At 38.6% G+C, this 15,507-nt stretch overlaps 1 protein-coding gene across 1 annotated transcript; it reads left to right on the top strand.

The window, feature by feature from the left end:
* Nucleotides 1–364: 364 nt before the first annotated feature.
* LOC128737643 (uncharacterized) lies at nucleotides 365–15,181 on the top strand. The gene is made up of 6 exons (XM_053832319.1): nucleotides 365–516; nucleotides 13,305–13,664; nucleotides 13,731–13,958; nucleotides 14,023–14,505; nucleotides 14,574–14,834; nucleotides 14,898–15,181. The coding sequence occupies exons 1-6, from the start codon at nucleotides 450–452 to the stop codon at nucleotides 15,092–15,094; spliced, it is 1,596 nt and encodes a 531-aa protein (XP_053688294.1). The 5' UTR covers nucleotides 365–449; the 3' UTR covers nucleotides 15,095–15,181.
* Nucleotides 15,182–15,507: the final 326 nt, after the last annotated feature.

The raw sequence follows: 15,507 nt of genomic DNA, 5'->3' as shown, positions 1-15,507 counted from the left end.
GTACTGGTAAACTTCAGTACTTCCGTCCTGAACGCCGACGCTCGGGGGTAACAATCTTGATTAGATGTGGCGAAGTTGTCCACGATATATCAGGTGCAATTGATGAGCTGCTACACAGCTAGCCGGTCGGTGATAAACACATGTGACTCACCCTTCGCGAACAAGAGAGGCCTGCCTGCCTGCCTAGCGGACGATTGAATGCGTGATAACTGATATGATTTCGATCCGCTACCAATCGGCTGTGAACAGCAAACGGATATAGGGCCAATCCACTTCAGCCGAGCAGGCTATAAAAGAGACCAGTACCGTTCGGTGGTACGTCAAAGTGCGTTTCGGAACGGTTCTTTACGGGTGCTGCTCCAAGTGTTCACAGGTCCAGAGTTCGCAAACAGTTCGGTAGAGTTTAGTGTTAGAATTAGCTATCCCCTAGGAAAAGAAAGTGCCAAACGATGAGTCAACGAAGCTGGATTATTTTGGCGCTGGCCGTTGTTCTTTGCATCGGAGAAATTAGTGCTGGTTAGTGTTTGATCTTAGTTTTTGTGGTTAAGTGGGATTAAATTTCCACCATGTTCAAATATTTAAACTAATCAGGAACTGCTGATTGAAAGGACTGTTTGAAATCTAAAAACCAACAGAAGAAAAATTGAAAACTTATACTCAACAATAAAAAGTGTGTTACTTAATTGCTGAAAAGCTGTACTACAGTACTACATTATCCACATGACTTATCGTTACATACATGAAGCAGTTTAATTTCAAAAACTAATTTGAAGAAAAAAATGAATAAAATTTTAGGATAGTCTTTTACTGTACTGCCCAAACTGTTACTTAATATATGAAATAACATATAACCTTATTCGATTTTGCGGCACACAGTAATTCAAACCAAATTTTGCGTGATCTAATCTAAAATCTAATTCTATCATTCAAGCGACAAATTTAATTTAGTGCAAACAAAAGTGGTCATGTGCCTTATCTTGACCTCTGCCTATTAGTCGCCTTCAAAAAACTTATCCAAATGCGTGCGTGTTGGTCATGCCTTGGGTTTTTATCGCAGTTGTGCGAAAATCGAGCAATTAAAATTATCGCAAAAAGCGCCAAACCTTTCAGTCGTGTGCCAGCAATACGATATTTATTTAACAGTGAATCACAACTCGAAGCAGTGATAACAAATTTTCTAATGATAATTGATACCTAGTTCTGCGCTTGTAATTCTGTTTCCAATCTTAGCCCAAAACTTCTACCGTCACTGTAAATGTAAAACAGATTTTAAAAAAAATTTACCCTCATTGAAGTCTTTCGAAGAAAGACGCGAAGATTGTGAATTATTATGAAAAAGTATTGACAATTTCGTACCTATAGACCAATTTTGAATTCTCTAAAATTTTATTCTAAAATGAATTCTAAAACCCTACTTTCATCTAATTTTTAAATTCTAAACAACTTCTAGTGACGACTGACAGAAAAACCAACCCCCCTCGCCACCAGCCAGTTCTTTTACATTTTGTACAGAAACTTGTGGACATTTGTACTTTTACAAACTTTCACTCTAAAAAATCGGCACGTCGCATCTACGTGAAAAATCATGTAAACTTCTGTACAGCAACTTACATGAACTTCATGTACTAGTTAATAGGAAAGCTGACAAAATTTACCGGGATCGCACGTAAACTGGTTAGTATGAGTGCAAGTTGCCAAAAATCCACGTGAATGTTACAAATTCATGAAAAGTGTGATGGATGAGAATTACCTATGTTTTCTGGTGAACTTGACGTGCCGATTTTTTTGAGTGTAATGATTTTACGCTAGAACGAATGGAAGAATCGCGATTTTCGAAACACCCTTGCAGAATAGGTGCTCACTCAGACGGCGCCATCTTATAAGTTGCGAGCTTATGTTAAAATTATGTATATGATTTACGTTTGTTTAAGTGTTGGTCATGTGCACTATCGCCACAAGCACAGACCACGGTCCGTACAGATCATGTCAAACAGTGAATCTTTAGCTTTTATCACAAAATTTTGTACTCTTAACAACTCGTAGCAGTCGATGTAAAAGATTTCATGTAGCTGCAAGAAAAAAGGTTACTCACGTTGTTTGTATTGAGATTCTCTCGCACTGCACACAACCGATCATCTGTATCTGTTATATTTCTTAACGCCATCAATCAATGAACATGATCTTATTTTTTCTGTTAGGAGTCACTTTAATAAGTAGGGGAACTGTGGGTAAGACGAACAGGTTAAGAAGAGCGTCTAATAAAATACAGAGAACTTATGATTTATAAAACCTAAATACAGTTTACTTCAGTTCAATATATTGTTTTCAAAAGCGGCTAGTGAAATATTAAAAAAAAACTGTTTTTCAATGTGTATTTTGAGAATTAAAAATGGTCCAAAAAAGTGAACTTTTTTAGTGCTGCGGGTGAAACGGACAATGTGTGGGGGTAAGATGGACAGGTATTCTAAATCGCCCCAACTGAGAGCATATTATTATTTTTGACCATTAACGAATTGAATACGTAAAATATGGTGATGTAACGTGCAAAAGTGAAGGGGGCAGTCCACCCCCTCCCACCAGTGGCAGCCAATCGAAAATTGTTTGACAGCGGCAATCTAAACAAGCATTTTAAAATCTATTTCATGCCTGGCTGCTGCTAATTTGTTTGAAGCCACATTTGCCGGTTAAATTTTCATTTATATGCATGAGATATTACTAAAAAGCAAAATCAACAATTTTATTATAATATGTTCATTGACCATCTTACCCACATTAGCAGTTGTCCATTTCACCCCATCATTATACATTTTTTTAAAGCGATCGCAATTTTTCATACGCAAATAAAACTATCTATTTTTTCAATGCAGACGTTACTTGAAAAGGTATTAAATCGAAATATTTCATGTTATGGGTAACATTTTAGAATTAAACCACTCAAAAAGCTTAATTTCGATGGCAAAAAAGTTACAACCAAACGCAGGATCACTTCCGATTTTCAGTTTTTTTACATTTTATCAAAATTTGAAAGTTCTAAATGATGACGAGAACGTTCAGACATCATGAGATAGCAAGATGATTGAATGCCCATCAAAACATTTACGAATTTTAATGCCTAACTGGTAGAATCAACCACCTGTTCGTCTTACCCACAGTTCCCCTACAGCTTGGGTCATTCGTGACTTCTGCGGGGTTGGGATTGGAACCCGGGTCCTTGGCGCGAGAGGCGTGAATGCTAACCACTATACCGGGACTAACCGATGATCTGATATATTTGTCATAATCTGTACAGATCGCGACAAAGTATTTGTCGCTTACAAGTAGTGATGTCAATGAATCTAAGTATGATCGCTTCTATGTTCTTGATCACTAGAAGCGATTTTTCCCATCCTTGGTTAAGTGCATAAAGAGATTCATTCAGTTTTGTTGTGATGTGAGTGAGTAACACGCTTAACACTATGTCCGAGTTTGGGTATGAGCAGTCAAGAAAATTTCAAATTTAGTGCCTTAGAATCTCTAGTAGCTGTCAGACCTGTTGTCCGGTGGACACAACGCAACCAAATCCAGAATTAAAAAGACTACATTTGCTTCATTATGTAGCTGTCTGTTGGACGCATCTTTACTTTTGCACCTCTCATCAGGCTTAGGGCAATGGTTGGGCTGACTTGTTTAAGGCGAAACCGAAAGTGGCTAACGTTATTGTGTTAGTGCGACAAACACTGTACTGTACATCTCATGTGTCCGTTAAAAACCTAAACGTTTATTTGAATATTGCATTAGTATTGGTAATATATATCAAATAGCGGAGCTTGCAAACATAAACACAGCTGATCCGCAGCCAACCGCACCGACTACGAACATCCCGAAATATGGTTTGTTTTCTTTATTAAGGCATTCTGATTCAATCAAGATTAACAGCAGCAACTGAATAATGCATAGGATCACTAGGATGTTTAATTAATCCGCTTGCATCGTTATCGTTAGTACAATCGTTAGTACAACGAAATATGTGCGCAACCAAATATCTATTAGGGTTTTTTCTAATTCCCGTCGTAATATGTAAAGCCATTCTAATTTTCATCATTTGTTGGATGGATTTAATGAATACTCCAAAAGTTCTTGTGCTGATTTGACTAAAACACACTTACCTTCCGCTCCGTGAACTTTGAAATCACTGAAAAGCGACTATTAAAGCATATTATTGAAATTACGCAACTGAGTTTATTTCTAAAATCCGTCGTACCGTTTTAAAATCCGTCCATCAAAATTTTTCATCGTCCGAACTAAAAATCACAACAATGTTTACGAAGCTAACGCAATTGTATTTGTGTAGGATGGCATGACAAATGTTATTTTACAAAATTTCTGCAGGTCAGGCAAGTTTTCCTGGCTGTAGAATAACGACAATGCCTTGCGTGAGTTATTTTCATTTATGAATGACGGAAATTAAAACGATTACCACATTGTCTTCTTCGTCGCACGAAAAAACGTAGGAAATTTGGCTGGTAGAATTTCTTTAATGATAAAAAGCATTTAAATAGATCTCAGCTCACTTTGACTGATCGCGTATGATAGACAACAAACTAAAATATTAGGGAATAACTAGTTTTGCATTGTGTGTCATAAAAATGCTGATATTTTTGACAATTTGTGTTGGATAGGACGGGAATACGCAATTACGACGATGTAGCAACATACCCTAACTAATTCCAAATTATACATTGGTAGCTTTTATGAACACGTAATGATCGATATGATCAGTTGAATTTTTTTCCATTAGCAATTATGTTTTGCTGAGCATTTGTTGATATAGAGCAGAAAATAAATGGAATGACAAGTTTTAGGAAATTATAATAGCACTGGAAGCACTGATTACGTGGCGAAAGCGTGCTCTGCCAATACAGATGCATTTTTAAGGCGCAAAACAATACATGCTTCAAATGGTAGCCATTTATCCAGCCATCTTTGAGCCACTTTCGGTTTCCGCTTAAACTTAAAATTTTTTAACAACACCTTAATTCTTGTAATACTCACTAATTCTAGTTCTAGTTCATTTTCGATCAATTTTTGATTTATATGAAGATTTCTCTCCACGACGGCTCAAAATTTCTCGTTAGGACAGAGTTCCGGAGAGTTTACAAGGTTATCTTTATTTGGAATGACGGTAAACTACAAGAAACAAACAGGTACTGTTAGCAAACACGAAACTGTTCGAATGCATAAAAAAATAAGTTTTTTTTCGTAAAAAAAATTTTAAATTTCCCGGCGGAATCTAGCGATATTCACTTTTATTGATAAACAATGAAAAAACTAGGGTAAAATGCTGTTTATTTGACCAGCACATAAAGAAACAACCATATGTCGGAAACAAAGACCATGTCGTCGAATTCCACTTGAAGGTAACTTATTTATGGAGAAAAATATTAATTTTATCCCAGCGAAATTCGTAGATAAGGACTTTTACATCTCTTTATGTAGAGAAAAGTAGGATAAAATTCTCTTCTTTTGGCAAAAACTGCTAGAAACAGATGCGTGCCGTAAACAAGCATCACACACTTGGAATTCCTATAAAAATATCTTTCTTTTGACATCAAAAGATTGATTATTTTGAGGAATAGCGACAAAGGAATTTTTTTCGAAAAACAATCCCCACTGTGCAGTATCAAGCTTTTGTGAGATCTCGAAAATGGCGGAGGTTGCATTTGGATGCATTCATCTTTGTAGATTTGTCCGTTGATGGTCCCTACGGTGACGAAAGGTTGACTTACTTGCTTCCACAGATTGCCTGCCAGGCAAGGAACTTTCAACAAATTTCGATGACTTCTTTCGACATAGTGCGTAACTTAAAGTAAAGGCACAAGAGTACACACTTAGTTGTATGCTTACCATATCTTTCGAAATTTGAATTGATAAAAAAATCATTTAAAAACATTTATAGCCTTATTTTCTACCACAAAAGATGTTACTACGAATCTTAAGTAGCACACCAAAGGTCCATTTAGTTTAAGCAACCGAATTACGACAGAAATTAGTCATATATCGGTTACCACAACAATTTTATAACAACCGTGCTAGTAGGGATGGTTCATATTTGGTACGAGAACTTATTCGTAGCACATTTTGCACCAGAACGCATTTGATGTACGGTTATTGTCTGGTTTCATTACCGGCGAGCTCGGGCTGCGAAGTCGTAGTAACGTTTAATCACAAGCATGGCCCGGCTTCGTCGAAACAAATAAATGAAACTGGCTTTCTCTTACCTTCGCTTCATACATGAAGTGACTTGCTTAATTTGTTGAACTGAACGTTTCAAGCATGCTTCCGTTGGAGTTGGTGGTTATTTCAATTAACGACGGCAGAAAGTCAGGCATGATTTGTCGACATTGACAAGGTTAACATTAATATGCGTTGCATTGAGGAATTGTTACTCAAATTCAATTAATTTGCATTCATGGTTGCTGGCCTTCTTCTGAATATTTGATAGAAAAGTACAAATGAAAATTTGAAACCGATAGTCATGACGAAGTGAAACCCGTTTCGCAGACGCTGACTGAAGCTAGTTTGAAACTGAAGCGGTGCTGCTTCAGTAGAAACCGAAGCTTCACTGCTTCATTGTTGAGTGACGCTATGCAATTGCAGGTGACGTTGTCAGGTCCTGATCACAAGGCTGACCGTTGACTGCACGATTCCGAGTTGTTTTCCGATGTCCCGATAAGATAGTTAAGGATTTTCCAGGTGCTTGCGCAAAATCAATTCGCGACGTTCCTTTTCGAGTGATGCCATTTTTTCCAATTTTCGAATAACTGACAGCGATAAAAGTACAATGTAAACAGTACGCTCTAAACTACTTCTTCTCAAATTTTCAATATTTCACCTTCAATGTGTCTATTTGCTTGTTTATTTATTTGTTTATCGGCATAAGCGTCCCAAGATTAATTATTTGTCTTCGCCATGCTTGCTGCCTTAGCTTTCGTGTTTTCATGATGCCGTACCTCAAAACCTTAAAAAATTACTTCGAAATCACAACAAAATTAACTTACTAAATCACAAACTAAAACACGTTCGATCAGCTGACTAGATGATTTGACAGACAAACTGGTACAGTGTTGCAAGTTTTAATGTTGTCATTTTCTGTGAAAGACTAGTGCGAATTAGCGAGCCTGTAATCTTTGATTATTAAAGACATAGGTAGATACGCCACTCTTCGTAGCGTCAATCGTCAGTAAAGTGGCTCCTACCGGCAAGAGGTTTTACTAACCTGTCATAGTGTTCGTAAAGTGTTCTTATAGCCACACGTTTGACAACCTTTTATCATTTTTGCTATTGACGTATACTGGTCAAGTTAATTTGTACTTCTTATTATAATAGGGAGTAAATGTGTTTTTCTGAAGAACGAACATTGGAAGAACTGGGAAAAATGGTATGCACACTGTGAAAAATAACTAACTGCCCAGGTGGAACATGAACCCACAACTCTCAACTGTCCCACCTGGACAGCTGATTATTTTTCACAGTTTGCATATCATTTTTCCCAGTGTTCCAATGTTCGTTCTTCACAAAAACACATTTACTCCCTGTAGTATCCGTCAGTGTAAGTCACTGTTAACCGAACCTTTCGGACGACAGAGCAACAACAACGATAAAGTCTACGTTCGTCCAAAAACTGACTTTTTGCTTCGAGCATAATATAACATGCCCCAGTATGCGTAAGTCTCATATTGAACGATTTCTTGATTTCTCTCTGTTTCCCTCATCGTTCGTACGATGAATTCTCGCAACACATGCGAGAGACTTTCAGTTACACTGAAGCAAATAATTCAGTTTCATCAGATTTATTTTTACGTTGATTCATCTAACTCGGTACATTCCCTACATTCACCCTCTTTTCTACTCCATTGAAAAATTATCTTAAAAAATTTCATTATCATCATCGTTGTCATTTTCGTCATCATCGCTATAATTTACGTCATCACCATCATTATTCTCGTTATTAACGGGAAACTAGCAGTCATTACGTTTTCGTCAGAGAGCTCAATTTCGGAAGCAGTTTTTGGACCCAAAAGCGGAGTTCTGATTGTAAAAATCTAAATACTGCATTCTTCTTGCCAAACTGAACACAGCGAATAGATTTTCATGAACAGAATTTGTGTTTCAAACAAAAAAACTGCTTTTGAAATTGGCAGAATCGATGACTGCTAATTTCACCTTAACATCATTATATTTGTCATTACTATCATTTTTGTCATACCTATCATTTTCATAATTAGTTATCATCATTTTCGTCATTTCCGTCTTTCTCGTCATTTTCATCATCTTCATCGTATTCGTCATCACCTTCGTTATATTCGTCATTGTAATAAATTTGCTTCCATTACAATTTTCATCATTACCATCGATTTTGTCATTGCCATCTTAATTTCCGTAGTTTCCATCATTATTCCCATTTTTATTTTCATCGTTTCCATCATCGTTTTCGTCATTTCCATCAGCATTTTCATCATGACCATTTTCATTTTCGTTATCATCATCATTTTCCTCATTATTTTGATTTTTGTCAATTCCATCGTTATTTTCGTCACTACCAACATCGTTTTTTGACATTACCATCATAATTTTTTTCATCGCCATCTTTAATTTCATCATTCTCGTCACCACCTTCATCGTATTCATCACCTTTAATTCGTCATTATCATCTTCGTTATCATTAAAATTCTGGTCTTTACCGTTTCCGTTTTTGTCGTTTCCATCTTCATTTTCGTCATTATCATCATCATTTCCGTCACTACCATCATTATTTTCATCATCATTTTCGTCATTTCTATCATCATTTTCGTTAACACATTTTATCGTATTCGTCATCCCCTTCATCATCTTCGTAAATATAATCATCATTTTCGTCATTTCAATCATCATATTCGACATCGCCTTCATCGTATTCGTCATCACTTTCATTATATTCGTCATTATCAACTTTATTCTCGTCATTATCATTTCCGTCATTTCCATAATCATTTGCAACATTTTCGTTTCCATTACAATTTTCGTTATTACCATCATTACCATATTCATCATCTCCATCATTTTCATAATTATAATCATTTTCAACATTCCATTATAATTTTCATTTTCTTTATCGCCATTTCCATTTCTATTTTCGATATCATCGTTTTCGCTACAAACTCATGCCACAATGTGTTGTGAAAATCAAGCTTTAGTTACCAATATCTAAATTACACTGTATTTCGTCCTTTTCATTTCGATACTCAGAAAAAAACTGGCAAAAAGACGCACACAACCAAGAAAGTTCCTCTCAATGGAGCTATCGCACACAAGCGATTCAAACGCACACGAGCGATTTTCAACAGCCCTCCCAGAGGCGTTCAATATACGCATACCAACGTATTTCAATAAAGTAAGACGCGCCCAAGCGAATTACTATAAGTCCCGCTCAGAGGAGATATCGCACTCAAGCGATTCAAACGCACACGAGCGTTTTTAATAGCCCTCCCAGAGGCGTTCAATATACGCATACCAACGTATTTCAATAAAGTAAGACGCGCCCAAGCGAATTACTATAAGTCCCGCTCAGAGGAGATATCGCAACCAAGCGATTCAAACGCACACGAGCGTTTTTAATAGCCCTCCCAGACAGGGATGCCACATATAATTCTGTGTTTTTTGTTGGAAAAATCTGACAATCTGTACGGCGAGGAAAAATATCTGTGCAAAAATCTGTCCAATACAAAACAATGCGAGTGAAAGAGATAGAGAATCATTTTGCTGACTATTTCCGTCTCTTTCACTCTCATGTAAAAGCTCAAAAATCTGTTTAATCTGTGTAATTTGGCGAAAATCTGTATTCTGTGCATACAGATTCTGTACAGGCGATTTCTTTCAAATATCTGTTAAACACAGAATAATCTGTGCATGTGGCAACCCTGCTCCCAGAGGCGTTCAATCTACGCATACCAGCGTATTTCAATAAATTATTCTGCCTTCTCAGAGGCGCACGAAGCATGCGTACACAAACCAAACAGACGCGCACAAACGTCTTTCGTTCCGTTTCAAACAGGCGTTTGCCAGACGCCACCAATTATTCACTGAATAATTTAACCAGAAACTATACTCACTCTTTGGGAGCATTTTCCTTCTGCGCCAATGTAGTATCCGTCAGTGTAAGTCACTGTTAACCGAACCTTTCGGACGACAGAGCAACAACAACCGATAAAGTCTACGTTCGTCCAAAAACTGACTTTTTGCTTCGAGCATAATATAACATGCCCCAGTATGCGTAAGTCTCATATTGAACGATTTCTTGATTTCTCTCTGTTTCCCTCATCGTTCGTACGATGAATTCTCGCAACACATGCGAGAGACTTTCAGTTACACTGAAGCAAATAATTCAGTTTCATCAGATTTATTTTTACGTTGATTCATCTAACTCGGTACATTCCCTACACTCCCTAATAAGAAGCACACGTTTAAGTACATAATCTAGTACTAATACTTAGGTAAAATGAGAAGGCGATACACAAACTATGATAGTCTAGTAAACCGTGCCGCTAGTAGATAGTGCTGATGGCATACTTTTTACTCACCTATGAGGAAATCAAAAACTGGTATATCTACACTCAAAAAAATCGACACGTCGCATCCACGTGAAAAATCATGTAAAATTCTGTACAGCAACTTACGTGAACTTCATGTACTAGTTAATGGGAAAATTGATCAAATTTACCGGAATTGCACGTAAACTGGTTAGTATGAGTGCGAGTTACCAACAATTCACTTGAATGTTACATGAAAAGTGTGATGGATGAGAATTACCTATGTTTTCACGTAAACTTGAGGTGCTGATTTTTTTGAGTATAGTTTCCTTAATAATCTAAGCTGTAATAGATAGAGGGACGCCAACTTCTACCGAAAATTCCAATCGAGCAGAATAGTTGTCAAAAGTAAGCACAATCGAAGAGGAGACCCGTCAAAAACCATAACGTTTAGCGAGCCTGCAGTAACAGATAGCGAAAATCTAAATCTAAATCTCTAAATTTCTGAAATAAGGAATAGTAATAATAATCAGTAAAATAAACGGTCACAAAAATAAGACGCTTGCATAAATTTTAATTTTAGTGTATTTAGTGTAAAGTATATCCATAACGTTTGTCTTAGATTAATCCAATTCAAATCTTTATCCCTTTACTTCGATTACCAGTCGCAATCGTTGTTGCAAAGCGTTACAGCTGGCACGCACGATATCCTGAGGCATTTCATCACAAATCTTCTCCAAACATTGCTTGAAGGTATCCAAAGTCAATTCTTTGGTGCGCCCTAGTTTGCCTAGCAGGAACTCCATGCATATAAGTCGACAGGATTCAAATCAGGCGAAGAGGCAGGCCACTTTTTCGAATACATAAAGTACGGAAAATTTTCCTCACACCAAGCCTGTGAAACTTTCGCCTGGTGAGACGGTGCAGAATCTTGTTGGAAGCAGTTTAGTGTATTCTCGTAGTATTTTTTGACGTTGAGAAGCAAAAGGTTCTTCAAAGCATTATCGATGCAATGTTTAGCGTTGGCTTCAATGAACAGTAATAGTACCTTCAAATTTTGGTGAAACATCTCCATACCATCCCCCAGGAAACATTCTGGGACATTTTTTCGTTCGGAAACAGAATTTCACAATCAGCGTGTCGCCCGAGCAGCTGCTAACATCTTTCGACAACCTTCTTCTTTTCAGTGAAACCATGCTGCCGTTGTCTTTGTATGGAATCAATCGGAGATCTTCTTTCAAAATATTCTGCATGGTTGACTGCGAAATTCCCAGTTCCTTGGCCATCTTAGGTCCAGACTGATCTGGTTTCCGTCGAATTCGCTTTTTCACTCATCTGATTGCTTCCGGGGTTCTTATAGTCTGTTTATACAATCCGGTCAGGTTTGTGGAGTATTTTCCAAGAACCGGTTTCCATGTTTCAGTTGATGGTACAAAAGATAAATCTTTTATGCCAAGTGGATTCAGCTTCTTTAAAATTTCACACGGTCGAAAAAATTTCAAAAACAGACTTGTCACGTGTTCCCTATTTGCGTCCATGATTATCACGACTCTTAGCGAACAAAAATTCGAAACTTGCAAGTTGTGTTGACATTTGAATGCACTCTAAACAAAAATCTACACAGACACATCTGTGGTTAACCTATTTTTAACTAAACACGCTAGATTAATATTAAACACGCTAAATTAATAAATAATTAATTGCTAGATTAATTGTTTCAGTTGCTGACGCTATCTGTATTACAGGCTCGATAATGCGTAATATTTCCATATGCGTTCTCTTACCCCACTTTACTTCATGCCTTATCCGGTATTGGTCTGGTATCGGCCTTGATATAAATGTTATCTTCCATCAGACAATGCAGAACGGTTTTGTGAGTCACAGTCTTTTTCAGACGACGCGTAACCTTCACTAGTGTGGCATAATCTTCTATCAAACTTAGTTTTTGTTCCGATATCGGGGCAGACTTAAAGGAGTTAAAAAATAAGTAGCAGAAAAATACTAAAAATACCTGTGTTTGCCTTCCTAAAACCGGTATTTCGGTGTTCAAAACTTAGTATTAAAGAAATTTTTGACGAATTTGTCCTCCTTCCTCCTGCTCAGGAACGGTCAGCCACGATGTGGCCACGTTCTCCTTCACAACGCACCTCGGTGACGCGAGTTTTCAGCACCGTGTTTTGTTTGTCGTTCCGGTTCGGTACCTTCGGGACCTTGAAAATGTGAAGATCGGCACATTTCCTTTGTTTTTGGACAAACCAAATAGAAATTTCACCCTTTTTCGACGTACCTCGAATCGAAAGTTTCTGCCGACGCCTGGCCTTCTGTCATCTGCCGCTGGAACGTCTGCGGCGCCTTCGGATAACTTCACCGTTCAGGATACCGTTGAATGATGGATTGCCAGGTGTTTCCTTATCCATTTGTGGGACGCAGTGGAATTTTCTCCGACGGCGAAATGATTTTTTATCGAATCTGCTCTTGCTCCAATGCTGTTTTGATAACCACTTAGCAGCCTGTGATGAAATTCTATGGGCGTAAACGCTCTTAGCTGATTTCATACAAAATTTTATCAAGTTGTTACTGGATTTGGTAGTCGTAATAATTCAGGTTCTAGTATGATCCCCAAAAAAGTTCAAAAATAGTTAATGATTATGCTTCCATTACGATTCCAATATATAATGTAGTTCAGTATGTTACCGAATTCATCCCATAAACTTATTTCAATTGAATTATTGTTATTTTTCGCTTTTTCTCAATTTCCAGCAAAAGTGTCCTGCGTGAAGTGCAACAGCAAAGATTCCGCAGATTGCGCCGCAGGAAAAGGAACACCAGCGGAATGTACCGCCGAAGATGACAGCTGCTACGCGCGACTCATCGATAACAACGTGGAACGTGGTTGTTTAAAGGAACTCCAAACGGCAGATCAAGCAAAATGCACCAACGTAGCAGACCTCACTTGTACAATTTGTACCGGAACGGGATGCAACACCGGTGCATGGCTGAAGTGTCACAAATGCGAAGGCACTGCTTGCTACGCGGAAAGATCTGATGACAGTGCAGTTCAGTTCTGTGCCAAGTACAGCGAGGGAGATGAATGCTATTCTAAGACCGAAATCGATAGAGGTAACCCTAACTTCCATACGAACGAAAGAAAGGTTTTAGCCATCATTTGTTTCCATTCCACTCTAGTGACTCGAGGTTGTAAATCGGATTTGACCAACTTCCTGACTGAATGCTTTGCCTTCAAGTATTGCGAAGCCTGCGAAGGCGAAGCATGCAACAAGCTGTCAGGTGACGTTTTGAAAAACCTCCGAAAATGTTTGCAGTGTGATTCCTCAGACGCCAAGTGTGTGGATTCGACGGCAACCGCAGCGGAATGCGACGTACGAGAGGACCGTTGTTACACGAAAGTGCAAGGTACACAATGTCTGTTGGCAACTGCCCAGTTACTTACTAATTGCGTGCTCTTTCTTTACAACAGGTACTGTTCTTCAGCGAGGATGTGTCTCGAAACTGAACGAAGTGGAACTTAATCTGTGCAACAAAGCGGATGACACCACCTGTGTGACTTGCTCGGCCGACACCTGCAACAACCAACCATGGCTGAAGTGCCACCAGTGCAAGGAAACAGCAGTGGCTTCCTGCGCCCAAGAGCAAACCGCCGCAGCTCCGTTCTGTCCAAATTGGAAACTCAATAACCAATGTTACGAAAGACTAGAATCTTCCAAAGTGGCCCGTGGATGTGAAACCGATTTGGGTGCTTCCGTCGAGGCATGCAAGGACAACGAAAAATGCCGAACATGCTCCAAGGATGGCTGCAACAAGGAAGCGGCTACCACACTGGATAGCACCGAGCGTTGCGTACAGTGCAGTGGCGACTTTGAGGCCTGTATCAAGGGTACAGAAGTGAGCCAACCCTGCGCGAAGGCTTCGGAGAACAAGTGCTACTCGCTGGTGGACAACAGTAAGTAAATTCTCATGGTAGTGCGTTTTCTTGATAACGATACATCTTTTATTTGCATAATCAAAAAGCTGGACTACTCACCCGTGGTTGCAAGGGAGATCTGACGGCGGAACAGACTACGGGCTGCACCGGAAAGTCGTGCAACATTTGCGAGGGAGCAGGATGCAACAAAGACGTCTTCCCCACGGATCGTCTCAGTTGCTACCAGTGCAAGACCACCGACTCGGACAAAAAGTGTGCCGATCAGTTGACTGGCGAAACCAATGCTGCCTACTGCAAGAAGTACAAGGAAGGAGACCAGTGCTACGCCAGAATTGTCAACGACATCTGTAAATTGACCCGGTTGTTCGATCCAAAGCAAACAAATAGTTAATTTGCGCTTATTTTTACAGTTGAACGAGGCTGCCAGTCAGATCTGGAAAAATCGGCTTGCGATGGGCTTAAGGATAACGAATGCCAGTCCTGCACCGGTGAAAACTGCAACGGAGTGTCGGAGGAGAGGCTGAAAAATGCTGCCGGTGTAACGACTGTTAGTTCACTGCTTGTTGCAGTATGTTCGATGGTACTAGCTTTAACCGCCTTCAACTAATCTGAGGTGGGCTGTGGTCTGGTCGATTAGATATAGTTGTTTTTGTGATGTACATTTGCGCTTTAAAAAAAAGAAAACTATGTTAAGATCTCTGTCTCAATTAAATTCTATCGAGAATGTTTGCGAAAAAAAACCCTGCTTAATACTTATTTTTCGTGAACTGGTTCGTCCTCTCTTGACATTATATTGATACCACCCGTACTGTTCTGGTTCAAACTTCGAACACTTCAGAAAGTTCGTTTATATTGCTTACTAGCTGATCTGCCAAACTGCGTACTTCAACAAATTGAACTAAATATAAATTGTTAATTGCGGATGTACTGTCAAAGTATAAGTAAACTTATGCTCTGTTTAGACGTCTAGCATTTGATGGAATGGTTTTTGTTACTAAATGAGTCAAAAACATCCATCCA

Source organism: Sabethes cyaneus, chromosome 2, assembly GCF_943734655.1.
Source record: "Sabethes cyaneus chromosome 2, idSabCyanKW18_F2, whole genome shotgun sequence".
NCBI classification, from domain to species: domain Eukaryota; kingdom Metazoa; phylum Arthropoda; class Insecta; order Diptera; family Culicidae; genus Sabethes; species Sabethes cyaneus.
Note: the sequence above shows the minus strand (reverse complement) of the source record. Positions and strands in the feature narration are given on the sequence as shown.

Bases quoted from the DNA above. Each gene is read 5' to 3' on its own strand.
- LOC128737643 (XM_053832319.1), top strand. From the start codon at position 450: ATGAGTCAACGAAGCTGGATTATTTTGGCGCTGGCCGTTGTTCTTTGC. The intron at 14,506-14,573 runs GTAAGTAAATTC...ATAATCAAAAAG, and splicing joins CTACTCGCTGGTGGACAACA to CTGGACTACTCACCCGTGGT. The intron at 14,835-14,897 runs GTAAATTGACCC...TTATTTTTACAG, and splicing joins CAGAATTGTCAACGACATCT to TTGAACGAGGCTGCCAGTCA.